The following is a 26,853-nucleotide window of genomic DNA, read 5'->3' as shown; positions in this document are numbered from 1 at the left end:
AAGTAAATAATAAATAAAATAAATGTTAAAAATACCACTTCTCACAGAGACATGTTGTGAAGATTAAAGGATCCACAATGTGAACTAGAAAGGGTTCAATGAATAGACCGAGTGGAATTTCTAAAGTCGCTCCTACCAACTTAAGTGCCCCTCAACCAACAAGTGGATAAAGAAAAGGTGGCATATATACAACATGGACTACTAACTCAGCCATAAAAAGGAAAGAAATTATAGTCTTTTGCAGCAACTCGAATGGAGCTGGAGGCCATTATTCTAAGAAACTCAGGAATGGAAAAACAAATATCACATGTTCTCAATTATAAGTGGGAACTAAACTATGAGAATGCAAAGGCATCGGAATAATGTAATGGACTTTGGGGACTTAGCGGGAAGGGGTGGGAGAAGGGTGAGGGATTAAAGACTACACATTGGGTACAGTGTACACAGCTTGGGTGATGGGTGCACCAAAATATCAGAAATCACCACTAAAGAACTTATCCATGTAACCAAAAACTATTGAACTAACAATAAATAAAGTAAAATAAAATAAAATATCGCTCCGAAAGCACGAGGGTGAGGAACCGGGAAAGCTCGCTGCGCCGCCAGGGGGCGCCATCACAAACCACGTCGGGTGGGTGGCAGCCTGGCTCAAGCTTTGTTTCTCAGCCAAGCAAAGTTTTGCAATCCGGCCTGAATCTGAGCTACTGTTAGTGGCTAAAGGAAATAATAGCTCCTCTATCCCTAAAATAATTCTCAAAATAAAATCTAATCTTATTTTATGTCTTTTTTTTTTTTTGAAACGTAGTCTCGCTCTGTTGTCCAGGCTGGAGTGCAGAGGTGCCATCTCTGTTCACTGCAACCTCAGCCTCCCATGTTCAAGCGATTCTCCCTCCTCAGCCTCCCAAGTAGCTGGGATTACAGGTACGCGCCTACCACACCTGCTAATTTTTGTATTTTTAGTAGAGGCGAGGTTTCACCATGCTGGCCAGGCTGGTCTCCAACACCTGACCTCAAGTGATCCGCCTGCCTTGGCCTTCCAAAGCACTGGGATTACAGGTGTGAGCCACTATGCCAGGCCTAATCTTATTTTATATCTTAAAATAACCAAGTACATGCTCGATATGGATTTAACAGCAGAGAGGAAAAAATATGAGAATATATGAGGACATTAGGAAATAAATTATTTGTAATAACAGATTACTCTTTCCTTATAACATTACTTATTAATTATAAAAGTACTTATAATAATAGCTGACATGTTAAGAACTCCTGTGTCACAAGCATTGTTCTAAGCACTATACACTCATTTTGGCCTCACAGAAATCTAAAGCATTTTTAAAATTTTGACTTTTCATTTATAACGTTTATTTATTTAATTAAATTAATTAATTAATTAATTAATTTTTTTGAGATGGAGTCCCGCTCTGTCGCCCAGGCTGGAGTGCAGTGGCGTGATCTCGGCTCACTGCAAGCTCCGCCTCCCGGGTTCACGTCATTCTCCTGCCTCAGCCTCCCGAGTAGCTCGGACTACAGACGCCCGCCACCACGCCCGGCTAACTTTTTGTATATTTAGTAGAGATGGGGTTTCACCGTGTTAGCCAGGATGGTCTCGATCTCCTGAACTCGTGATCCGCCCACCTCGGCCTCCCAAAGTGCTGGGATTACAGGCGTGAGCCACCGCACCCGGCCTCATTTATCACGTTTATTTTTAAACCTTCAAAAATCTTTAAAAATAGGGCTCCAGTTTATCCTTTATCCAGCTTTTTTTTTTCAAATAACATTTTCTATAACTAATATAATTGTTCAAATCAGGGAACTAGCATTGGTGCAGTAGTATTAACTAATCTACAAATATTCAAATTTTGCTAATCATCCCACTCATGTCCTTTTTCTGCTCCCAAGTCCAATCCAAGATCTGACATTGAATAACACTGTCACATCTCCTAGGCCTCCTCCAACCTGGGGGAGTTTCCCACTCTTTCCCTTTCTCAGGACCCTGACACTTTTGAGGAGGTCTGGTCAGTTGTTTTGTAGAATGCCTCTCAGTTTGGGTTTGTCTCATGTTTCCTTGGGATGTTTCAGGTTATGCATTTTGGGCAAGATTAGCACAGAAGTGATGTGTCTTTCTCAGGACATCCCAGCTGGAGCCCCAGCATGTCCATATCTCTTATTACCGATGAGGTTCACTTTAAGCGCTTGGTTCAGGTGGTGTTTGCCAGGTTTCTCTACTGTAAAGTTACTATTCATCTCATTGTAATTAATAAGTATCTTGTGGAGAGACACTTTGGGAATAAGCAAGTAGCCTGTTTCTTCTCACCTTACTTCCCCCGACCCCTCCTTCGTACTCAATAGTTACAGCATCATCTTACTTTTACCCATTAATTTTTAGAATCTGTGGATGGTTCTTGATTCTTGCCAATAAACAATTATTACTGTGGTGTTAGTCAAATAGTGATTTTTTATTTCCATAATTCCTTCTACATTTATTAATTGGAATTCTGCTATAAGAAAGAGCTATTTCTTCTTCCTTATTTATTTCTTTGTTCAATTATTTATATCAGCATGGACTCATGGATATTTATGGGTTGGAATCCATTGCTATCATTATTATGTTGCTCATGTTGTCCCAAAATTGGTAATTCTAAGCTCCCTGTAATCTTTTGAAACATTCCCATAATTTTTCGAGTGGTTCCTTACTTTCTGGCCTCACTAAAAGCTCCGGGCTTCTCTTGTGCTTTCCTGCCCCAGCCCTGGATCAGCTATTTCTCCAGGGAGCCCTGGTTCCTTTCATGGGAGAATGATGTTGGTAAACCATGGGCACCGACACATCCATTGCCAGTGGTTACCGATGCTCCTACTCCCTCTAGTGGTCTGAGCTGGGAAATAACACTCACACTAGTGTACTGGTAAACCCCACATTTTACAAATTAGGTAAATGAGGAAAAGTTAGGCAACTTGATCAAAATCACAGAGCATTTAGGTAGTGGAACTGGGAAATGAAAACAATGGCAGATGCACCACAAGTCCTAACAAGTGGAAGTAAGTCTTTCTTTTCTCTCTTTCTTTTCTCTTTCTTTCTTTCTTTCTTTCTTTCTTTCTTTCTTTCTTTCTTTCTTTCTTTTTTTATTGACGGAGTCTTGCTCCGTCATCCAAGCTGGAGTGCAGTGGTGCAATCATAGCTCACTGCAACCTCCACCTCCTGACTGAAGCAAATCTTATTCCTAACAACTTGCAAAGTGGATTTTATCATCATCATTTAAAAAATTATGGAATCGAGGATCAAAGAAGCCAAGTGACTCGTGCAAGATGACACAGTTAAGTGACAGAACCAGTAGTGAGTCCCAGGTCTCTCTGGATATAAAGTCCATGGTTATTCCACTGTATCAGTGTTTCCCAAAACTGACTATAGGTGGAACATAAATAAGCTTTTAAGAAACTTTAATAGTTACATGTTTATTTTAATGCATGTTAGAAACAATTTTAAGCAAATTCACAAAACCTTTAATTTCATGGACAATATTGCAAAGGACGAGGATGTTTTGTTTCAAACTCCTGGCTTCAAGTGATCCCCCCCATCTTAGCCTCTCAAGTACCTGGGATTACAGTGTAAGCCATTGCACGCTGCTGGGAAAAGGATGTTTTGTAAAGTAAATTTATTTAGAAAAAATGTATGAAGTCAATAATAATAAAGGTGGTACAAACTGTAGAAAACATTATAGAGATGGTCTATAAATATCTGAGGCTTGGGAGACATAATACTGTAGCACCAGGCAGCTTCATCTTCAGTTATGTCTATAAAATTAAAGTCTCATAGTGCTGCAGAAAGGAAAACTAAGAATCTTAGACATGGGTTTTAGCCCCATGTGTGCATTTCTAGGAACCCTCTCCCTGGACATCTCTGTGACCTCCTTGTTGGGAGTAAATCCAACTTTCCCAGCCATTAGAGAACACTAGGAAGACTCTGAATGCACAGAGGGGGTTCTGTGTCATAGAGGAAAAAGCTGGGTCGGGGGACCCTAGGGACTCTTTGCGTGGTGCATAAGAGATCCACACCCAGGACACAGCAGAGGTCAGTGCAGAGGAACGCAGCTCATCCTGTTATGGTACAGCGGTCCAAATAAGAGTTGCTTCTCAAAGCATGTTCTGGGGGAGCCAAAATGTAGACAGAAGTGAAGGGAAAGGCAAAGAAAAAGGAGGCAAGTGTGAGAAGGGAGGGGACAGAGAAGCATCCTGGGCTGAGACCACACCTCAGGCCCACCTGGGAAGTGCCCTGGGAGGAGTTTCAGCGCAAACAGCACAGCTGACAGTCAGAGCAGCCATGCTTGGGAGCATTTCTGGAGCCCAAGCTCTTCTCCACAGTGGAGGACAGAGCAGGCAGCAGAGACCCTGGGACCCCCTCAGCCTCTCCCCGCAGAGGATTCATTCCCTGGCAGGGGCTCTTGGTAATAGGTGAGGGGAAGGTTCCCTGGGAGTGGGTGGGAGGAGGGAGAATAGAGACTGGCAGTGGTCTCCTGGGGAGAGCAGGGCTCTGAGAGGGATCGAGGGTTTCTGCTGAAGTGGGAATAAGGGAGAGGACACCAGCCTCCATCACAGCTGAGACTACAGACACTTGCTACCACACTCTGCTAATTTTTTAAAAAATTGTTTTAGAGATGGGGTCTTGCTATGTTGCCCAGGGTGGTCTCCAACTCCTATCCTCTAGCAATCAATCCTCCCTCTATGGCCTCCCAAAGGACTGGCGTTACATGCCTGAACTATTGCACCTGGGACCTTTATTTTTTATAAAATATTACAGCCTGCCTGCTGGCCATTCCTCAGGCTAGCAAGTGCAGCTTCCTGCAGAGACCAATAGCAGGCACTTGAAGGAGGGGAGGGTGGAACAGGGTTTGACGCTGAACAGGTTGGCCAAGTAGGCATTCAATAGGGTTTAGGAGGAGCTATTAATATTCATGAAGGTTTGACTTACACAAGTTTGATAGGAAAACGTGCATGCTATATGCGTTCCATGTTCACTTTGGAGTAATCAGGGTGCCCCATAGGGCAGTCTTCTCTCTGTTATCTGCACAGTAGAGCTTACAAAGCCCTCCATCAAGGCAACAGGACCCCATGGAGGACAAAGACTCTGTAGGTTAACCTGTGAACCTGAGACTCAGGACACAACATACCTGTGGTGAGTAAGGGGTCAGAGCTTCCTGGCCAGTCCCAGGCTGAAGATGTCCAAGGGCAACAGGACCTTCACTTTACTCAGTGTCAACAGGTAGTGACACAGGACTCTATTAGAGTGGAACCCAGAACCCAGTGAATGCCGACTGCAGCGACCCAGTTAGCCTGAATGTCCCGTGTATCTTCTCTTCTTCTGGGGCTCAGGCTGCCAGCTCAAATCCACATAGCCAGAGCTCAAACCATTCACTTCCCCTTGGGTCCAAGAACACAGACCCCTGCCCTTGGATACCCAGGCTGGCTGTGACTTCCTGCCCCAGGCAAACCCGGAAGGGCACAGCCCTGACCAAAAATAGGTGGAGAGGGACTGCTCCTGTCACGGGAGGCTCGGGGTCCACAGCCTGTGATAGGAGAAACAGGTGAATGTCTCAGATTCGGGCTCAGTGAACACAGCGGAAATTTGGTTGGTACTTTCTCAAACAATGTTGTGACTCAGCTTAGAGGGACACTGTGGCCCTTCCACAGACCAGGAGTTTTCCTTCCCTCTGATAACATGTTCCCACCCTCAAACACAATTGTGGTCCATCCTCTGAGGGACATGGTGTTGCCACCACTGTGGAGATGGTGCAACTGAGACAAACAGTGGGATCTGGTGTTGAATGGGACCTTAAGCCAACAATGACAACGTCAGTCCACAGCGTTTAGTATTTATGGACTCAATGCAAGTCATCTGATTTCATTGACTATTCACCATAGCTCAATAAAGTAAATGCATCATCACCACCACTTTAAAAAGGAAAAAGGTGCCTGGGCAATTTGTGGCTACTGTGGTCGCTGCTGCATTGCTCTCTGGTAAAGCCAAGTAGGTAGTGGGTGCGGCCTCTGGGCTGGGATGATCCACCCTCCTGGTGGAAGCAGGGGAGCCAGCCTGGAGCCACGGCCTGTGCAGTGGTAGCAGCTGTACCGACCGCTGCTGCAGGATTTGCAAGCTGTTATGTTTGGCAAGCCACGAAGCACAGAGAGCCTCAAGTAAAACAAGTTTTTCAAAGTCTACCAAAATATTTTTCAGAGGTTATTACGACAGAGGTGGGGTTGAACCCAAAATGACAAAACAGGAAGCAGCACTAATACTAGATGTAAGCCCTATCGCCAATAAAGGAAACAGTGAGAGGTTCTTATCAACATGTTATGCTCTTAAATCACCCAGACAAAAGAGGGTCTCTTTATATAATAGCCAAGATCAATGAAGCTAAAAATTTACTGTAAGGACAAGCTAAGAAATGTAAATGTATAGTAAATTTCAAGTTTATATTAGTTTATGTGTACGAGTACCAACTTTTTATAATAAAATGCCTCCAAGCAGAGAAAAATTTGATTTTGGATTTAATAACCTATAACAGAGGACTCAGATGTCTCCTATTTCACAGTCAGCCTGAAAGAATCATTTTGCTGGAGGTAAGCTGCTGGTTCAGAAGGAGGAGTGAGCCACTGACCCTGTGGACAAAGAGAGGAGATCAATGACTGAGAGTTTCCTGGGGCCTGGGGCCATGTTCCTTCCCAGAGATCCCAGCCAGCTTTCAGGTTCCACCATGAGGTGTGCAAAGGAAACCATCCAGGGGATGGCCCTGACCCTCTGCAGAAGATCAAGAGTCTTTGCTCAGGTGACAATCTATAAGGATAAGGTGGCACCTCTCTTTCGCCCCAGACCACCCTATGGTGACCTTGGAGTTCTCCCAGACATCTCTGTGGGACCCACAATAGGAACTCCTTCTCAGCTCGCAGATTTTGCAACCTCATCATCAGGTTGAATTTTTCTCCTGTGGACTTTTGTGAGATTCTTTCTTAGCACTCTTTGTGGCTTTATAAAGATCAGTCCCTGTTCCTCATATAAACTTCTATGTATTGGTGGGAAGGCAGGTGTATTAGGCCACTTTTGTGTTGCTATAAAGAAATACCTGAGACCAGATAATTTGCAAAAAAAGAGGTTAATTGGCTCACGTTTCTGCATGATGCACAAGAAACAGGGTGACAGCATTTATTTGGCTTCCAGTGAGGCTTTTACTTGTGGCAGAAGGGGAAGAGGAATAGATATAACACATGGTGAGAGTGGTAGTAAGTGGCAGGGGGGAGGTGTCACTCCATGACAGTCTCACCCTGTCATTCAGGCTGGAATGCAGTGGCACAATCTCAGCTCACCGCAACTTCTGCTTCCTGAGTTCAAGCTATTCTTCTACCTCAGCCTCCCAAGTAGCTGGGATTACAGGTGTGCACCATCAAGTCTGGCGAATTTTTGTATTTTTAGTACAGATGGAGTTTCACCATGTTGGCCAGGCTGGTCTTGAGTTCCTGACCTCAGGTAATCCTCCTCCCTCAGTCTCCCAAAGTTCTGGGATCACAAGCATGAGCCACTGTGCCTGGCACCACACACTTCTAAATAACCAGACCTTGTACAAAATCACTCACTATCATGAGGACAGGACCTAGCCATTCATGAGGGACCTGCCCTCATGACCCAGCCAGGCCCCACCTTTAACATTGGGGATTACATTTCAACATGAGATTTGGAGTGGACAAACATCCAAACTACATGAGCAGCCTTGCCAGTTGTGTTCATCTCTGAGGCCAGGGCAGCTTTTCATAGAATAGGAAGGGCATGTACTTTTCAAAAAATGTATTATGGAATGAAGATTGCCCAGCTCAGTCCTCGTAACTTCTGGAATTGAAGTGACTCCAATCTAAGGATTTCTCAATCTGAAGGGCCCATCAAACTAACAGCGGATCTCTCCGCAGAAACTCTACAAGCCAGAAGAGAGTAGGAGCCAATATTCAACATTCTTAAAGAAAACAGTTTTCAACCCAGAATTTTATATCCAGCGAAATAAAGCTTCATAAGCAAAGGAGAAATAAAATCCTTTATAGGCAAGCAAATGTTGAGGGATTTTGTCACCACCAGGCCTGCCTTACAAAAGCTCCTGAAGGAAACATTAAATATGGAAAGAAAAAACCAGTACCAGCCACTGCAAAAACATACCAAAATGTAAAGACCATCAACACTATGAAGAAACTGCAACAACTAATGTGCAAAATAACCAGGTAACATCATAATGATGGCATCAAATTCACACATAACAATATTAACCTTAAATGTAAATGGGCTAAGTGCCCCAATTAAAAGACACAGACTGATAAATTGGATAAAGCGTCAAGACTCATTGGTGCGTGAGACCCATCTCATGTGCAAAGACACACATAGGCTCAAAATAAAGGGATGGAGGAATATTTACCAAGCAAATGGAAAGCAAGCAAACAAACAAACAAAAAGCAGGGGTTGCAATCCTAGTCTCTGATAAAACAGACTTTAAGCCAACAAAGATAAAACAAAGACAAAGAAGGGCATTACATAATAGTAAAGGCATCAATGCAACAAGAAGAGCTAACTGTCCTAAATATATATGCACCCAATACAGGAACATCCAGATTCATAAAGCAAGTTCTTAAAGACCTACAAAGAAACTTAGAATCCCACGCAATAATAGTGGGAGACTTTAACACCCCACTGTCAATATTAGACAGATCAACAAGACAGAAAATTAACAAGGATATTTAGGACTTGAACTCAGCTCTGCACCAAGCAGACCTAATAGACATCTACAGAACTCTCCACCCCAAATCCCCAAATCCACCCCAAATCAATAGACTATACATTCTTCTCAGCATCACATAGCACTTATTCTAGAATTGACCTCATAATTGGAAGTAAAACACTCCTCAGCAAATGCAAGAGAATGGAAATCATAACGAACAGTCTCTCAGACCACAGTACAATCAAATTAGAACTCAGGATTAAGAAACTCACTCAAAACCCCACAACTACATGGAAACTGAATAACCTGCTCCTGAATGACTACTGGGTAAATAACAAAATTAAGGCAGAAATAAATAAGTTCTTTGAAACCAATGAGAACAAAGACACAACCTATCAGAATCTCTGGGATACAGATAAAGCAGTGTTTAGAGGGGAATTTATAGCACTAAATGCCCACAGGAGAAAGTGGGAAAGATCTAAAATCGACACCCTAACATCACAATTAAAAGAACTAGAGAAGCAAGAGCAAACACATTCAAAAGCTAGCAGAAGACAAGAAATAACTAAGATCAGAGCAGAAATGAAGGAGATAGAGACACAAAAAACCCTTCAAAAAATCAATGAATCCAGGAGTTGGTTTTTTAAAAAGATTAACAAAATAGATAGACCACTATCCAGACTAATAAAGAAGAAAAGAGAGAAGAATCAAATAAACACAATAAAGAAGGATAAAGGGGATATCACCACTGATCCCACAGAAATACAAACTACCATCAGAGAATACTATAAACACCTCTATGCAAATAAAGTAGAAAATCTAGAAGAAATAGATAAATTCCTGGACACATACACCCTCCCAAGACTAAACCAGGAAGAAGTCAAATCCCTGCATAGACCAATAACAAGTTCTGAAACTGATGCAGTAATTAATAGCCTACCAACCAACAAAAGCCCAGGACCAGACAGATTCACAGCTGAATTCTACCAGAGGTACAAAGAGGAACTGGTACCATTCCTTCTGAAACTCTTTCAATCAATAGAGAAAGAGGGAGTCCTCTCTAACTCATTTTATGTGGCCAGCATCATCCTGATACCAAAACCTGGCAGAGACACAACAAGAAAAGAAAATTTCAGGCCAATATCCCTGATGAACATCGATGCGAAAATCCTCAATAAAATAGTGGCAAACCGCATCCAGCAGCACATCAAAAAGCTTATCCAGCATGATCAAGTCAGCTTCATCCCTGGGATGCAAGGCTGGTTCAACATATGCAAATCAACAAACGTAATCCATCGCATAAAGAGAACCAATGACAAAAACCACATGATTATCTCAACAGACGCAGATAAGGCCTTTGATAAAATTCAACACATCTTCATGCTAAAAACACTCAATAAACTAGGTATCGATGGGATGTATCTCAAAATAATAAGAGCTATTTTTATCAAACCCACAGCCAATATCATACTGAATGGGCAAAATCTGGAAGAATTCCCTTTGAAAACTGGCACAAGACAAAGATGCCGTCTGTCACCACTCCTATTCAACATAGTATTGGAAGTTCTGGCCGGGGCAATCAGGCAAGAGAAAGAAATAAAGGTATTCAAATAAGAAGAGAAGAAGTCAAATTGTCTCTGTCTGCAGATGACGTGATTGTATATTTAGAAAACCCCATCATCTCAGCCCCAAAATTCCTTAAACTGATAAACAACTTCAGCAAAGTCTCAGGATACTAAATCAATATGCAAAAATCACAAGCATTCCTATACACCAATAATAGACAAACAGAGAGCCAAATCATGAGTGAACTCCCATTCACAATTGCTACAAAGAGAATAAAATACCTAGGAATATAACTTACAAGGGATGTGAAGGACCTCTTCGAGGAGAATTACAAACCACTGCTGAAGCAAATAAGAGAGGACACAAACAAATGGAAAAACATTCCGTGTTCATGGATAGGAAAAATCAATATTGTGAAAACGGCCATACTGCCCAAAGTAATGTATAGATTCAATGCTATTCCCGTCAAGCTACCATTGACTTTCTTCATGGAATTAGAAAAAACTACTCTAAAGTTCATATGGAACCAAAAAAGAGCCCATATTGCCAAGAGAATGCTAAGCAAAAAGAACAAAGCTGGAGGCATCATGCTACCTGACTTCAAACTATACTACAAGGCTACAGTAACCAAAAGAGCACGGTACTGGTACCAAAACAGATAGACCAATGGAACAGAACAGAGGTCTCTCAGTGAATATCGAGAACACATAGACACAGGGAGGGGAACATCACACACCGGGGCCTGTTGGGGGCTCAGGGGTAAGGGGAGGAACAGCATTAGAGAAATACCTAATGTAGATGACAGGTTGATGGGTGCAGCAAATCACCATGGCACATGTACACCTATGTAACAAACCTGCACATTCTGCACATGTATTCCAGAACTTCAAGTATAATTTGAAAAAAAAAAAAAAAAGAGCTAGGTCCACAGGTGAGGGTGTGTCCTCCTGAGTTATTGAGAAACTAAGAAAAATGGCTGCTATCAGGATAGGGAGAGGCTGCAGGTGCTGAGGGCACCCACTCTGCACAGGTCATGGGGTCGTTGTGGGGAGGAGGGGGTTCCAGGCAACTGGGTGCTAACTCAGGGATGGACAGATTCCGAGTGCGAGAGCTCGGCTCCTCCAGGACACATACTGAGGGGCCTCCATACTGCCCCTGGGGTCTGCCCCAGCCCTGCCCTCTGACCACTCTAAAGCAACCTCGACTTCCCAATCCCAAGAACAAAAGGACAGAGGGTACACCCTTTACAACCCCACCTTTTTCTGCATTGCAGATGAGAAATGGAAAGTACTTCTGATTGGTCCCCTCCTGCAACAATCAGACTGGTCAAGGGTCTAGTCTTCATTTGCATAGGGATGTAACTTTGTAACTTCACTTCAGCCTCTGATTGGTTGCCTTCCACGACCAATCAGACTGATTTCAGGCCACCACTTTATTTACATAGGGAGTAAGCCAAGTAGCCAATGGGAAACCTCTAGAGCATATTTAAACTCCAGAAAATTCTATAACCAACACTCTTGAGCTGCTTGCTTGAGGCCACTTCTACTCTGTGGAGTGTACTTTCATTTAAATGAATCTGTGTTTTTTGCTTCATTCTTTTATTGCCTTGTTTGTGCATTTTGTCCAATACACCAAGAACCTGGACACCTTCCACTGGTAACAATATTATCCTCTCTGCAGTTGTATTCATGGAAAACAATTAAAATTCACCCCATGGATCCAGTCTGTGGTCTGTGATATGATTTATTTTCTAATTCTTATTTTTATTAGACGAGCCAGTGCTCCTGGAGGCACAGGTGAGTCCATATCTTGGAGTAGGAGAAATCTGTACTAGCTCAAAATATCCATAAATGTCAATATAAAGGAAGCTTTGAAAACATTTCAGGGAGTGCTGAAAACAGGGAGAGATCTCAAAGAATCCTCACTGTGCAAGAGTCATAATTTGGGAACCAGAAGGTAATTGTGAAGTACACATAAATGTTTGTGATGAGATGTAGGAGATAACATTAAAGGAAAAAGATACTATATCATGGGGCTGGGCGCGGTGGCTCACGCCTGTAATCCCAGCACTTTGGGAGTCTGAGGCGGGTGGATCATGAGGTTGGCAGTTCGAGACCAGCCTGGCCAACATGGTGAAACCCCCATCTTTACTAAAAATACAAAAATTAGCTGGGCATGGAGGCGTGTGCCTGTAATCCCAGCTACTCAGGAGGCTGAGGCAGGAGAATCACTTGAACCCGAGAAGCAGAGGTTGCAGTGAGCCGAGATGGCATCACTGCACTCCAGCCTGAGCGACAGAGCAAGACTCTGTCAAAAAAAAAAAAAAAAAAAATATATATATATATATATATATATATATATATATATACCATATCATTAAGTCAAAGAAGTGAATCAGTCAAAAACAATGGATGGAAACACACCAGAAAAGTGGACAATAGAAAAAATTACCCCAAATACAGAAGTATTAAGTTAAAAAACAAAAGTTATAGAATCAATACATATGAACTCAACTCTAAAGTTTAAAAAGATTAGGCCAGACACGATGACTCACGCCTGTAATCCCAGCACTTTGGGAGGCCAAGGCTGGAGGATCACTTGAGCTGAGGAGTTCAAGAACAGCCTGGGCAACATGGTGAAACCCTGTCTTTACAAAAAAGTACAAAAATTAGCCAGGCATGGTGGTACATGCCTGTAGTCCCAGCTACTTGGGGGGCGGGGGCTGAGGCAGGAGGATCACTTGAGCCTGGGAGATTGAGGCTGCAGTGAGCCAAGATCATGCCACTGCACTCCAGCCTGGGGACAAGATGAGACCCTGTCTCAAAAAAAAAAAAAAAAAAAAAAATTAAGAAGATCACATTCAATGCAAAAACCACACATAGGCTATATGTTGTTTATGCCATATAATTTAAAAACACTATGGAGGAGTTTCCATATCAGTGGCTAAAACAATTCCCTGTTGGTTACATATCTGCCTCATATTCCATTGTGTAAATGTACATAACCTGTTTAACTATGCTAATGTAAATGTAGGTTGTTTTCAGTATTTTGCTGTGAAGCCATCACTGCCATGAGAAACCGTGATTAGGTGTCATTTTTCATGAGTGTGTGATAAATTCCTTGCAGTGCAGTTTGGGAGGCAAAGAGAATGCATATGTTAAATTTTGATAAGTGTTGACAAATTTGATGCCACACGGTACAAATTTTCATGTCACCCAACAAAGTTAGGAAGTACAATTTTTACCAAAGTTCTTCCCACACATTGTGTTATCAAATGGAATTTTTCAGCATTTAAAACCACTGGGCCATATTATGATCCTCACCTTTCCAGGATAATATCAATGTCCATTTCTCCTGCATGTTTGCGGGTATTTTGTTCATATGTCTACAAATCATTCAAATTGTTTTTTCTTCTGTAAACTGTTTATGTATTTGCCTACTTTTCTACTAGACTTTGGTATTTTTAATTTTATTTATTCTTTAAGTATTAACAGATGTGAAAGTTGTCAGAGTCAAAATGAGTCACTAGTGTGAAAAAAAACTCTGACAAATAGAGCCAGAGAAGACCATGAAGAGAGGATCCTCATGCCTGATAATAAAACTATCACAAAAGACTCTGCAAAAGCCACAAGTTTATACAAAGGCCATCACAACCTTATATGAAAACTACTTCTGCAAGGACATCGGCCCAGCAACTCCCTATAGAACCTCACAATTGCATCATTCTGTCTATTGATCTTTGTAGCTAGTTTTTTTTTTTTCAAAATGACTAGATAATAATCCCAATTTTTTCCTTTAAAAACTCGAATATGTAGATCATTTTACTATGGCACATGCATTTCCATTGAAATGTGCTCTCCCAAATAAACATCGTTTTCTCATAGAAAGCCTCACTCTGTTTGTTACCATATATGGTGTCAGAAGTGGGATCTGGGAAAGATCACTATCAGAAGAAATCTGTGATCTTTGAACCAGTGTGCACTACTCATTTGAGAAGTTTGAGTTCTCTGCTTCCACATCTCACCTTTCCTGCCCTGACAAGTCTTTGCTCAAGCAGAGCCTCTTTTTGGTAGAAGCTCTTGACTTTATTTGGAATCTGATTTGGATAAGGCTGCCTTAATAAAAGACCATACATTTCTCCTGGGATGATAAAAAAAAAAAACAAAACTTTTTGTCTTTTCTAGCAAGTCCTTTCTGGCAGAAAGGCATATATCTTTCTAGGTCACGTACTCTGGATTCTACAAAATTTACATTCTGCCTGTGAGGCAAGTCTATTCTGGTGAATTTACTTCCATTTTGGCCTGTGTGCCTAATTTAAATATTTTAAAAATCTGCATGCCTGGGTTGAAATTCTTGTGAATGCTCTTATCTGGATTTCTTTTTATTTGGTTTGACTCTTTTCCCCTTGCTTGCTTTTGAAATCATCCCAGAGCACAAATAAACATTCTAAATGATGGGCACAAAATGGCTAATTAACAGCCACTAGCGTGGTTGCCACCATCTAAAACACCAGTACAAATGCCTGACATTCTCTGGCAGGATTTGTAAAATTTTCTTCACTTTTAAGAGGTTAATAAGAAATGGAATGGGGCTCTCAAACATTAAGGCATGCCAGGTTTTCTGGGGCTCCAGCTGGCTACATTTTATGGTTCTTTCTTGTGCACATTTTAAAGTTTATGAGCAAAATTACATCAAGGAAAGTTCAGTACTCAATGATCATCATTCAACCTGTTTTAAAAAGCCCTGCATCTATAGGGTGGAAATGTAAAGTCTTCTAAATTCTGTATTTTTTTTTCTCTACTTACTTTGAATCTGCTGACTTTTCTACTGGTGTTGAGATAAAACTCACTGCTTATGGCATTCTAGCCCAGAGTTTTAAAAAAGAAATCTTGAAGGGCTTTAAAATTAATGGCTTTACAAATTAAACAACTCCATGATAAGAAACAACTTAGACACCCTTAGGAAATGTAAATTTACGTTTGTCTAACTAATAACTGCTTATAATGGAGCACAATTAAAAATCAATAATTTAAAAATACATGATTATAAAAGTTAGGCTCTCAGGTCATACAGGTCAAAATCTTGAGCTCAGAACAATAATTTAAGGTGTCTCTGTCTGACATAAACTTTTTTCTTCTTCTGCCATGCAGAGGCAAAAAAGAAAAAGCCAGGAAAAAAAGCTAAAATCCTTCCTCATCCACATTTGTTAATCAAGCAAACCATATCACCACCACCCGCCCCCGCCACACACAAAAAATCTAGTTTAAGGCTAGTTGGAGATTTTTTTTTCTTATACAATTCAGCCAGTTCTAGCTAAAGTGTAAGCAATTGAAAATTTAATCCTAAACTCATGTGAAACAGAAAAAAAAAAAGATGCTGAAAGGGTAGAGGTTTCATTTGTTTGTTTGTTTATAAGTTACACTGCCATTAGAAACTGCTTTACCCAAAATATTTCCCCCAGCCTTCATTATATTGCCTATAGGGGCAAATAAAGTTTATCCATGTTAACGATTCCAATTTGTCAGAAATACAATTGGATCCAGTTGACTTTAATCAACTAGTGAGTTTGTATTACTATCTCATCACTAAAATTCTAAAATGAAAGCTGTAAGATTTTTATTTGTTTGTGGATATGTGTTTAGGTGTGCTTTTGCATATGTACATGTATTATGGTCTATATTATGTCTACATGACAAAATCCACCTTAGTTGGCCAGAAATGCCTTAATAAACTCTATTTGCATTACGTTAGAGAAATGAGCACAAGAACATGGCTTTTACCCTAGTAGCATCGGGAGGGAATTCAGGGTCTTTCTAACAGTGAGGGGCAAACCCAATTCATTCCCTGACATCATTCACTGACATCCCCTCCAGGCTCTAACATATGTCTTTCTCATAAACACACCGAAACTGACACAAATTCTGGATATTCGATCCCAGGTGGATCTTCCACCAGGGCAGAATGACCACAAGAAAGTCAGGGAGTGATTCCCCAGCCTCGAGATCCCCAGTATTTGGGACATCTGCCTATGGTCCCTGCAGACATTTCACCAGGGGATCCAGGGGAACTTCTCCTGCAGGAGGGGACAGGATAACCCAGGATCTGCCTTTGTTTCCATCTCAGAGGGACTGAGGGTCACGGGGCCTCCCCTGCTCCAATAGAGGAACCAGGTATCCCTTGGAGCCTGCAGGTGGGAGCTGCCCCAGCTCCTGGGCCCTGTGGGGAGGCCTGGGGCAGGTGACAGACAGGGACACAGATGACCTGGAGGTGGAACTCCCAGTGTTGTGATGGAGGAACACAGAACACTCCGAGGACCACCTCCCAGGCCAGTGCCCTCTCTCTAAAGCCCCCAGAGACACCTCCCTGGGCCCTTCTTTTGAAACCTTGGGGACGGTTGGCTCTTTCTGAGGCAGCCCATCTGCCTGCAGGACAGTTCTCCCAAATCAGGACCAGGAGTGTTCTGGACAACTCTCGTCCTCTCCCTGAGCTCATCCTGCACTGCATGGAGTTGGGCATCCTGGGGACCCACAGTGAACAGGACCAAGGATGACCTGACCCTGCAGTCTGGAGGTCAGAGCCCACCTCTGCCCAGGGGCCAGGGCCAACTCATACCACGTGGACCCTGGTCAGCATCCCTGGGGAAGCCCCTGACTTTTACCACAGGGTTCCTCTTGCTCTCCAGGGGCAACATTGCACACAGACAACACAGGAAATGGATTCCCCTGGACAGGAACCTGGCTTTGCTAAGGAGGTGGAGGTGAAGCCTGGTTTCCATACTTTGCTCCAGCAGGCCCTTCCAGTCCCTCCCATGTGCCTGCTCTGTCTCCCATGTGCCTGCTCTGTCTCCCATGTGCCTGCTCTGTCTCCCATGTGCCTGCTCTGTCTCTCCTGATCCTTTCTGGAGCCTCTGAGGATCCTGCTCTGCCAGGATTCTCTGCTCAGTTCTCCACTTTCTCCTGGTATCATGCATGGGGAAGGTACAGTGACAACAGGACAATCAGCTTCACAGAGGACAGAGGCCACCTGGGATGGTAAGGGAGAACATGCACAGGCCCTGAGCCACAGCTCAGCCAACAGAAACGGAGAGGGAGGATCTCCCTGAATCCCTCCTCAAGGACAGCAGAACCCAGAGCCACCCACCTCCCTCCACCACAGTCCTCTCTTCCCAGGACATGCAGGACACCTCCCTCCACATCCAGGAGCTGGGGATCCTCCTGAGACCCCCAGGCCTGGATCTCTGTCCCTGGGTCAGAGGCAAGGCTGGTGACACTGGAGAGAGAGGACTGGTCCCCCCCGTAGTCGCCCCCCACTTTCTATCCCACAGAGCCACCTCTGTCACCTTCCTGCTGGGTATCATCTCACTCTCCCTGAGTATTGGGGAGCATGAGGAGACCTGGGGGCCCAGCTGGGTCTCTGAGTCACAAAAGGAAACAGTTCCCTAAGTTTGGGAGACCCCAGAGTACCTCTGTTTGTGGTGACATTCCCAAAGGGTCAGTGCAGGGGTGACAAGTCACCCTCTCTGGGGACAGGGGACTCCACCAACCCTGCTTCTCAAAGTGTGGTTAGGAAAGTGTAATGTACACAGAAGAGAAAGGGGAAGGAGGGACAAAAAAGGCAGAAATGAGAGGGGAGGGGGCAGAGGGGTGACCTGGGAAGAGCCCCGCCTCTGCCCCTGGCCCTGGGAAGTGCTTCTGCCCGGGAGGAGGCTCAGCACAGAAGGAGGAAAGTCAGCAGACCCGACAGCCGACAGTCACAGCAGCTCTGACAAGAGCGTTCCTGGAGCCCGAGCTCCTCTCCACAGAGGACAAGCAGGCAGCAGAGACCATGGGCCCCCCCTCAGCCGCTCCCCATGGAGGGCACAGGCCCTGGCAGGGGCTCCTGATCACAGGTGAGGGGAGGACTCTCTAGGAGTGGTAGGAAGAGGGAGCACAGAGACTGACTGGGGTCTCTTGGGTAGGAGGGGATAGAGGGCTTCTGGCTGGGGTCTCCTGGGGCTCTGAGAGGGGACTGAGGGCCTCTGTTGGAGGCTGGATAAGGCAGAGAACATCAGAGAGGGGCAGGGGTCACAACAGGAAAATCTCAGTGAACTGGAATTGGTAAAAGGCAGGAAAATCTCAAGTGTTCTCTCGTCCTGGTTAATCATCACTGGCCACTACATTTTGAAAAATGATAATAACTATACCAGATGACACTTCAAATAAAAACATAACCAGGGCATAAAACACTGCTCTTAGCCAACAACCTCAGACACTGGGAAATAAACCTCAGGACTTGGAGGCCCTGAGAATGCTCATGAACTCATCCACAGGAGTCTGCAGCCTGTGCCAGGCACTGGAGTGCAACCAAGATCACACAAGTCCCTGCCCTCACAGAGCTCACGCTCTCATGGGGAGGAAGACAGACACCTAAAGAGATCTAGAATGTGAGGTCAGGTGCTGACAAGAGCCCTGGAGGGAACAGAGCAGGGAAAGGTCAGAAAGGGAAGACCCAGGGTCTCTAGAGGAGGTGTCAGGGAGGGGTCTCCCAAAAACACCCTGACGTGAGCAGGATCTGAGGGCAGTGGGGAGGGAGCCATGCAGAACCCTGGGGAAGAAGATTCCACCAGGGAAATGCCAAGGTCCAAGGTGTTGAAGGAATGGGGGTCATGCTGCTGACCCAGTGGGACACACACACACACACACACACACACACACACACACACACACACTCTCTCTCTCTCTCTCTCTCTCTCTCCAAGGCTGAGGGATGAGGGGACCTGCTGAGGACCCAGGGCCTTATCTTTGCATCCCACTCCGTAGGTCCCAGTATTGACTGATGCTGTCTTCACCTCCTAGCCTCACTTTTAACCTTCTGGGACCCGCCCACCACTGTCCAGTTCACTATTGAAGCCCTGCCGTCCAGTGCTGCAGAGGGAAAGGATGTTATTCTACTGGCCTGCAATATTTCAGAAACTATTCAAGCCTATTATTGGCACAAGGGGAAAACGGCAGAAGGGAGCCCTCTCATTGCTGGTTATATAACAGATATTCAAGCAAATATCCCAGGGGCCGCATACAGTGGTCGAGAGACAGTATACCCCAATGGATCACTGCTGTTCCAAAACATCACCCTGGAGGACGCAGGATCCTACACCCTACGAACCATAAATGCCAGTTACGACTCTGACCAAGCAACTGGCCAGCTCCACGTACACCGTGAGTGATTCCCCCATACCTCTGGGTGTTGGGGGTCAGTTCTGCTTCACACACATGAGATTGTCAGGCCTGGGCTGTGCCTGCATCCCCCTCTGCATTTTGTCGGGTGTTGAGATTTGGGCATTTAGTGCAGGACACACATATGGTAGGCAAACTTCAACAGATCAGAATTCCTTTCCTGCATCCGGGCCCTGCAGACACTGATGGCGGGGGCGGGGAGCCTCAGCAGGGGGAGGTCAGTCTCAGCCAAGCACCCCATGCCCTCCCCATGAACCTGACCCTGAGAAAGACCCTGGAGAACTGGGTCAGGGCCTGGCCTGAGGGGGTCCTGGGAACCTCACAAAAGCCCAGCCTCAGGACTCCTGACTCCATGTGACCCCGGGAAGCCTGTGTCAGGGCTGGGGTGTGGTCTCCTGGGCAGGGCTTACTGGGAGCAAGGATTTACCAGCTGTCTGCGGACTGTGGTTCCTGAAGCTTCTCACCAGTGAGGGCTCAGCTCCCAGAGTCTCATCTAGACAAGGACAGAGCCTACCACTTTCCCTGGGACTCAGCCTGGAGAGGGCAGAGGGACAGGATTACTAGGGCATTGGCCCCCTGAATGAGGAGCTTAAGAGATGCCCTTGGGCAGTCAGTGGCCCAGGGTTAGGAACAGAGGGGAGAAAATGTTCCTGGCAGCTTCTTGTCCACCGGGGATCATGCCCAGGGGTGCTCTCCCATGGAGGCAAATAACAGATGCTGTTGATGTGAACACCTCCTCTGTGCCAAGCTTCATGTCAGATCCTGTGAATAATTTAAAGTTCATTCACAGACAAAGTGGCAAGCCGCAGACCACTTTCCATTTACATATTGTATGGAGGGGAAACTGAGGCACAGAGAGATACAGACACTGGCCATGGTGGGCAGATCGCAGCTGGCAGAGTTACATGAGGGCTGTCTGCAGCTACCGCCACGTCCTCTCCTTCATCCCTGGTGCCTTACTAGGTGTCTGTGGACCTCAGAGCAGCCACTGGTTCGGATGTTTTCTTCTTAGGTGTCTACAGCTCGGAGGGGGAGATTCTGGTCTGGAGAGTTATGAGTAAATACAGAATTAATCAGTTTTTTCTTAACTAAATCACCTGCCTCAACAATCAGTCAGTGCTGGGGAAGTTCAGGCCTCCTCGCTCAGGTCCACACCCCGCATCTCTGGACATGAAATCGTTTCGTGTGTTTTCTGATGTGTGGGTATCATTCCAACGGGAGGATAAAGGGGAGGACTTTGCTTTCTCTCCCCATTCACACCCTGCACCAGCCAGGGCCCAGTGTGAGACACATACTCCATAGTTCTCTCATGAAGGAGGGAGGGAATGAATGAAGGAATGATCTATAACCTCTTCAGAGACAGAGACCTGGATACAAGAGCCTAGGAGGTTCTGGGCCCAATATGAGACACACACTCTGTAGTTCTCTTATGATGGAGGGAGAGATTGAATGTAGGAATGATCTATAACCTCTTCAGAGACAGAGACGTGGATGCAAGATCCTAGGAGGTTCTGGCCACACCTGTTTTCTGTCCCTCTAGGGCCTAAGACCCATGTCCCATTCATCTGGCCCGTTTCTCCTAAATCTGCCCCTGGGAGCTGAGTCTCATCTGACCCTGGGGCTGCAGGGCTGTGGGAAGGTTTTCAGGGGAGGGATCAGGCTTGCGGGTTGCCCCACACGTTTTCCTTACACCCTGGAGCTCTACCTGGTTCTCACTATGAATATCCCATAATAATCCCCCCTATCCTTTCTGGGGAGTAGAAAAAAAGTAAATATTTAAAAATATGCCAGAGCATATTTTGGGAAATATCCAACTCCAGCCCCCTCTAGCCATCATGTCCCACCTAAAGGAGAGAAAAAACTGAGAGGCACTTGTGACATTCACAGCCCAGGGCACAGACTCTATCCAGGACCACAGAACCCCTCCCTCCCCACACTCACCACCGCATCACTGAACGCCTGCTCACCCAAGTTCCTGTTGCCCAGTACATCATGTCCTGGCTTTCAACAAAAACTACAAGACAGACTAGAGGCAAAAAAAAAAAAAAAAAATGCAGTTTGAAAGACAGAACAAGCATCAGAACCAGATGCAGATGTGGCAGGGATGTGGCAGGGATGTTGAAATTATCAGACCAGGAGTTTAAAACAACTCTGGGGCCAGGAGCGGTGGCTCACGCCTGTAATCCCAGCATTTGGGAGGCCGAGGCAGGCAGATCACCTGAGGTCAGGAGTTCGATACCAGCCTGGCCAACATGGCAAAACCCCGTCTCTACTAAAAATACAAAAAATTAGGCAGGCATGGTGGTGGGCGCCTGTAATCCTAGATACTTGGAAGGCTGAGGCAGGAGAATTGCTTGAACCTGGGAGGCGGAGGTTGCGGTGAGCCGAGATTGTGCCACTGCACTCCGGCCTGGGCAACAGAGCGAGATTCCATCTCTAAAACAAACAAACAAAAAACAATACTGGCTAATATGCTAAAGGCTGCAATGGAAAGCATAGACAATGTGCAGAACAGACGGATGCTGTGAGCAGAGAGATGGACAGGCTAAGAAAGAATAACAACAACTACTATATATATATATATATATATGCTAGAGATCAAACTCACTGTAACACCTGGATCTCAGGGTGGTTGTGAGGATGTTTATTAGGAGATTAAAGAGATTAAAGCAGAGTTGTACACAGGGCGAGAGCTCAACTGATGCTATCAACTAGTATTCTTATTTTTTTGATGTTGTTATTGGCAATAAAATCAGAAACAATGCAGTAAAAATTTGGTTTTGTCATGTACGAGTTCTGTGACCTTCCTTGACTTACTGAGGCACTGTAAGTCTCAGATTCTAACTCTGCAGATGGCGGTGATGCCCCTCTCCCTCAAGGTGATGTGAGGTAGGTAGGTTGGTGCCCACTGTGCCTGGTACATGGAAGGCCCCTGAAAATAGTCAATGAACATCATCCCCGCTCATCAGCATGGAGTTGACAGTGAGGGCTCGCTCTCTGTGACAATCATGGAATGGAAAAGAAGAAACAAGAGGAAGACTGGGCGCAGTGGCTCATGCCTGTAATCCCAGCACTTTGGGAGGCCGAGGCGGGCAGATCATCTGAGGTCAGGAGTTCAAGACCAGCCTGGGCAACATGGCGAAATTTCGTCTCTACTAAAAATATAAAAATTAGCCTGGCATGGTGGCACAAACCTGTAATCCCAGCTACTTGGGAGGCTGAGGCAAGAGAATCGCTTGAACTTGGGAGATGGAGGTTGCAGTGAGCCGAGATTGCATCAGTGCACTCCAGCCTGCGTGACAGAGCAAGACTCCATCCAAAAAAAAAAAGAAAAAGAAAAAAGCAACAGAGGGAAGAGGTGTGACATGACAGGAAGAAGGGATTTAAAGGTACAGGAGCAGGGTGAGGTGCAAGCACCTGTGGGAGAATGTAGGAGTTGGTACATCCCAGTGTGTCAAGTCTGAGACACAGAAAATGGTGCAACCGTGGAGAGCAAGGGAGTCAGCTATGAGGACAGCCCAACAGACCACACTCAGGCTCTGGAGCATTTCCTTCCTCCCTGACTATGCCCCTGCCCTGCAATACCCCTTATGGTTTCCCTTGGAACAGACTTGGGCCTCGTCCCCTTTGCCTTCCCCTTTCTGCAGAAAACAACGTCCCAGGCCTTCCTGCGGGGGCCGTCGCTGGCATCGTGACTGGGGTCCTGGTTGGGGTGGCTCTGGTGGCCGCCCTGGTGTGTTTTCTGCTCCTCTCCAGGACTGGAAGGTACCGCAGCTTTTCCCCAGCCTCCTCCCATCCCCTAGGCTGACCCCAGTCCAGGAGGAGGGAGACCCCGCCCTGTATTCAGGGCCAGGCTTTCCGCATCCTCCCAAGGAATCCTTCCCTCTCATTCCATGGCTCCTCCCTTGCCAGCTGCTGATCCTAGGCTGCCTCTTCCTTTATGAATGTGGCACAATTAAGGTTGCACCCCTGAGTGCTGTCCTAGTTCCCTAACACAGCAAAGCCACAGCTGCCTGGAGGGAGGAAGGGAGGGAGGGAGGGAGGGAGATAAGACGGGAGTGCTCAGAACCTGGTACCTTCTGCTATTCATTGAATTTACCTACCCAGTGAGGAGGGATTTGCAGGCTTGAGATCCATGGTGGGGGTCTTGGGCATGGTCACGCAGTGGGGAGTGGCAAAGCCTGGACAGGCTGGCTGGGGTCAGCATCCCATCATGACTGATGTCCCTGAGGTGTGAGACAGGAGAACCTGGACCTCAGGACCTGCTGTCCTTTATGTCTCTTGCCAAGGGGTGGAGAGAGAGAGGACAAGGCCATTGGCGCATTTCAGCATCTCCAGGCCTGAAAGGAGGGTCTGGCCATGGCAGGGATACTGAGTTCTGGGAGAATATGATACATGCTCCTTGCCTCCCCATGCCCCCAGCTTCCCCAGTGTCCTGCACACACAGCCGGCCCTGCTTCCCCTCTGGGGCCTTGACCCTTCCTCTCAGGCAAACGCAGGTGGTCTGATTCCCTCCCTGAGTCCTCAGTCCCTTTCCTGGGTCCCTGGGTCAATGTTCTCCTCACCCGGCATCTGCCTGGGGGGTCCTTCCTCTCTGGCCAGGACAGATGTGACTGCTTAAGGCCTATCCTGAGCTCCCCGTCCTCAGCTGCTCCTACCACGAAACTGATGGAGACAGGAGGCCTTCACTCCAGTCCTTGAAAATGGAGTCCCTTCCTTGTCCTTTATTCTGCCCCTAAACCTGTGATTTCTCCCTGCACCCTCATGAATAATCCTGACCTTTCCTAGGGCCAGCATCCAGCGTGACCTCAGGGAGCAGCCGCCCCCAGCCTCCACCCCAGGTGAGTGTCCCTTCAGCCCAGGTGTGGGAGCCCCTAGGCCTGCCCTACGGTGTCCACTCCTGCCAGTCACCCCCTGGGGGCCTCTGACCCTTTCTTTGGGGCTGCAAGGAGGATATCAGGAAACATGACACAGGGGACCCCGACTGTCTTGGTCAGACTGATCTGTGGTCTCTGGGTCGTGGGTCACCTCCTCCACCTCAGCTGCTCAGGTCTCCCCTGGGAAGAGGCTCCCTCTCCCTGATTCTCTGGGAGCTGAGGACCCCCACACTCTCCTGCAGGAGGGGCCCAGGCTCTCCTCCCACCCTGCTGCTCACTCCTGTCTCTGTCCCCAGGCCATGGTCCCTCTCACAGATCCACCTTCTCGGTAAGCCTGTTCCCTCCCCAGCCCTTTTCTACTGGGGTCCCAACAGTGCAGGCTTAGGGCAGGGGGACCATCAACCCCACAGCACAGCACTGACCCACCTTTCCCCAGAACAGTCAGGTCAAAGTGAGTGCCTCTGGCCAGGATCCGGGCCTCTCTAAAGGGCCAGGACCACCCATGCCATGTGCTCACCCCTCCCCGGGACCCTCTATCACCTGAGGAGAACCCTGGAGTCCAGCAGGTGCAGAGTGGACACTGGGAGCATCAGTCAGAGGCCCACATTAACAAGGGTGCGGGGTGGGCCCAGCCAGGACAGGGGTCAGGGTGTTGTGTCCACACTGGGAGGCTGAGCTCAGGGGCAGAGCTGGTCAATCCTGAGGGGGAAATGAGTGGAAGTGGAGGCAGAGAAGTAAGTCCTGGCCGATCAGAGACAGGAACCTTCCAGGCTGGGCTTCCGTGACCCTCCCTCCCTGTCCCCTGACATCTCCTCTCTCCCCTGCCCAGGCCCCTCTACCCAGCCCCAGAACAGCCACTCCCATCTATGAGGTGAGTGTGGGCCATGGATGTTCTGGTCCCGCAGGCTCCAGGGGACCCAGGATCTGCCCCCACCAGCACCTGGCTGAGCTCTGAGATTCAGGAAAATGCAGTGAAAATGAGAACAGGGGGTGGTGAGCAGAGGAGGGAGGGGCCTGGGAACAGGGACCCCCTGAGCACAGCCAGGTTCAGCCCCAGAGCAGCCCTGGGTGGTCCCAGAGCCTGGGAGATGCCAGACACTGTTCTGAGAAGGCCACAGGGGTTGAGGCCTCTTTTCTGTTTTTACAGGAATTGCTATACTCTGACGCAAACATTTACTGCCAGATCGACCACAAAGCAGATGTGGTCTCTTAGGTTCCTCCAGGAACTGCTCCTGTGGGTTGATGGAGGTACTCAAAGACTCCAGCCCTGGGGACGGGAAAGACATGAAGCCTGAGCCAGAGAACCAGCTCTGAGTTCTGAGAAGACACTGGCCTGGGGACAGGGAGGGATGGGAGTCCCTGCTGAATATCTGGAGACCCCGACAGGTTGCCCTGAGCTCTGGGTGGGCAGGGACAAAGGCCTCTCATCACCACAGGAAGCGGGGGCTTTCAGGGAAAGTGAATGGGCCTGTGGCCCACCCGGGGTCACCAGGAAAGGATCTGAATAAAGAGGACCCTTCCTCTCATTGGCTCTTTTTCTGCTCACGGGAACTTAGCAGAAACTCACCTGAAACTCCTTGTCCATTCTCTCCCAGGTCACACAGGGAAAATATCTCCACCTTGTCTCAACCGCAGTCTCTCTTCCCTGGGAGGCAGAAATAGGGGTTGGGAGTCAGGCTGGGGTGGGCCCTACACAGGAAAGGGCAAGATTCATATGAGCCCTGCCCAGCCAGCCGAACACTCAGCTGTCCTCACACTACCCCAGGGACCAAGGCCATGCACAGCCCCAGCCTGGGTCCCTCTGTGAATGCATGTGGGGTCTCAGGAGCACAGAAGATGGGGCCATCTGATGTCCACAAAAGGTGAGCAATGCGGGAGCAACCATGGGTGGTATAGGTTGCGGCTGTGGCCCCTATGCAGCCTCCAGTGTCCTGACCCCTGCTGCCCTCTTCACCCAGGCCCTGGAGGCCCAGTCTATCACTGTCCTCCACAAATGAACTTGCCTGTCCCCAAATCCAGGATCCTGTGTGCTTATCCCTGGCCACTAGGTTCTCCTCTGTCCCAGTGGCTACTGCTCAGGACATCTTTATCCCTGGTGGGGCACAGAGAGGGGCTGTCAGAGCAACCAAGATTAATACAGACGCATAATTCAGTCCTTGAGCACTACCCAGGACTCTGGCCCCTCATTGCTCATCAGTTCCCACTTTGCCCCCTGGCGTGGATCTCACTGAGCAAGCCAACTCTTTACACAGGGGCATCCAGGTCAGAGGTGCAGGACTCCCCCATCTAAAGCTCATGCAGGCTCCCATGGCGATGGGACAACCTGTCTGCTCCTCTCCCTGGCCCACAGCCCTATCTCGCCTGCAGCTCCTCCACGCACCTGGGACAGCAGTTCTCAGCCCTTCCCTGAGGGCCCCTGGAAGGGTGATGATCTCATGTAGGTTCACTTGAACC

The 26,853-nt window shown here is 46.8% G+C and overlaps 1 protein-coding gene and 1 pseudogene across 4 annotated transcripts; both read left to right on the top strand.

Annotated features, from left to right (window-relative positions):
* The window catches only part of LOC129528787 (mitochondrial import inner membrane translocase subunit TIM14-like), a 34,208-nt pseudogene extending 22,560 nt beyond the window's left edge, over positions 1-11,648 (top strand).
* Positions 11,649-18,022: 6,374 nt separating this feature from the next.
* CEACAM4 (CEA cell adhesion molecule 4) lies at positions 18,023-25,925 on the top strand. Of its 4 annotated transcripts, XM_004060802.5 has the most exons (7): positions 18,023-18,198; positions 19,145-19,504; positions 23,170-23,287; positions 24,311-24,363; positions 24,696-24,727; positions 25,229-25,270; positions 25,547-25,925. In XM_004060802.5, exons 1-7 carry the CDS (start codon positions 18,135-18,137, stop codon positions 25,610-25,612), a joined length of 735 nt encoding a protein of 244 aa, XP_004060850.1. In that variant the 5' UTR covers positions 18,023-18,134; the 3' UTR covers positions 25,613-25,925. The 4 variants fall into 4 exon arrangements, with proteins under 4 accessions (XP_004060850.1, XP_063558015.1, XP_063558014.1 ...); XM_063701945.1 differs by lacking the exon at positions 19,145-19,504; XM_063701944.1 differs by lacking the exon at positions 23,170-23,287.
* The last annotated feature ends 928 nt before the right edge of the window (positions 25,926-26,853 follow it).

The sequence above is a fragment of the Gorilla gorilla genome, chromosome 20, assembly GCF_029281585.2.
Source record: "Gorilla gorilla gorilla isolate KB3781 chromosome 20, NHGRI_mGorGor1-v2.1_pri, whole genome shotgun sequence".
NCBI classification, from domain to species: Eukaryota; Metazoa; Chordata; class Mammalia; order Primates; family Hominidae; genus Gorilla; species Gorilla gorilla.
This window is presented reverse-complemented; position numbering and strand designations above follow the sequence as displayed.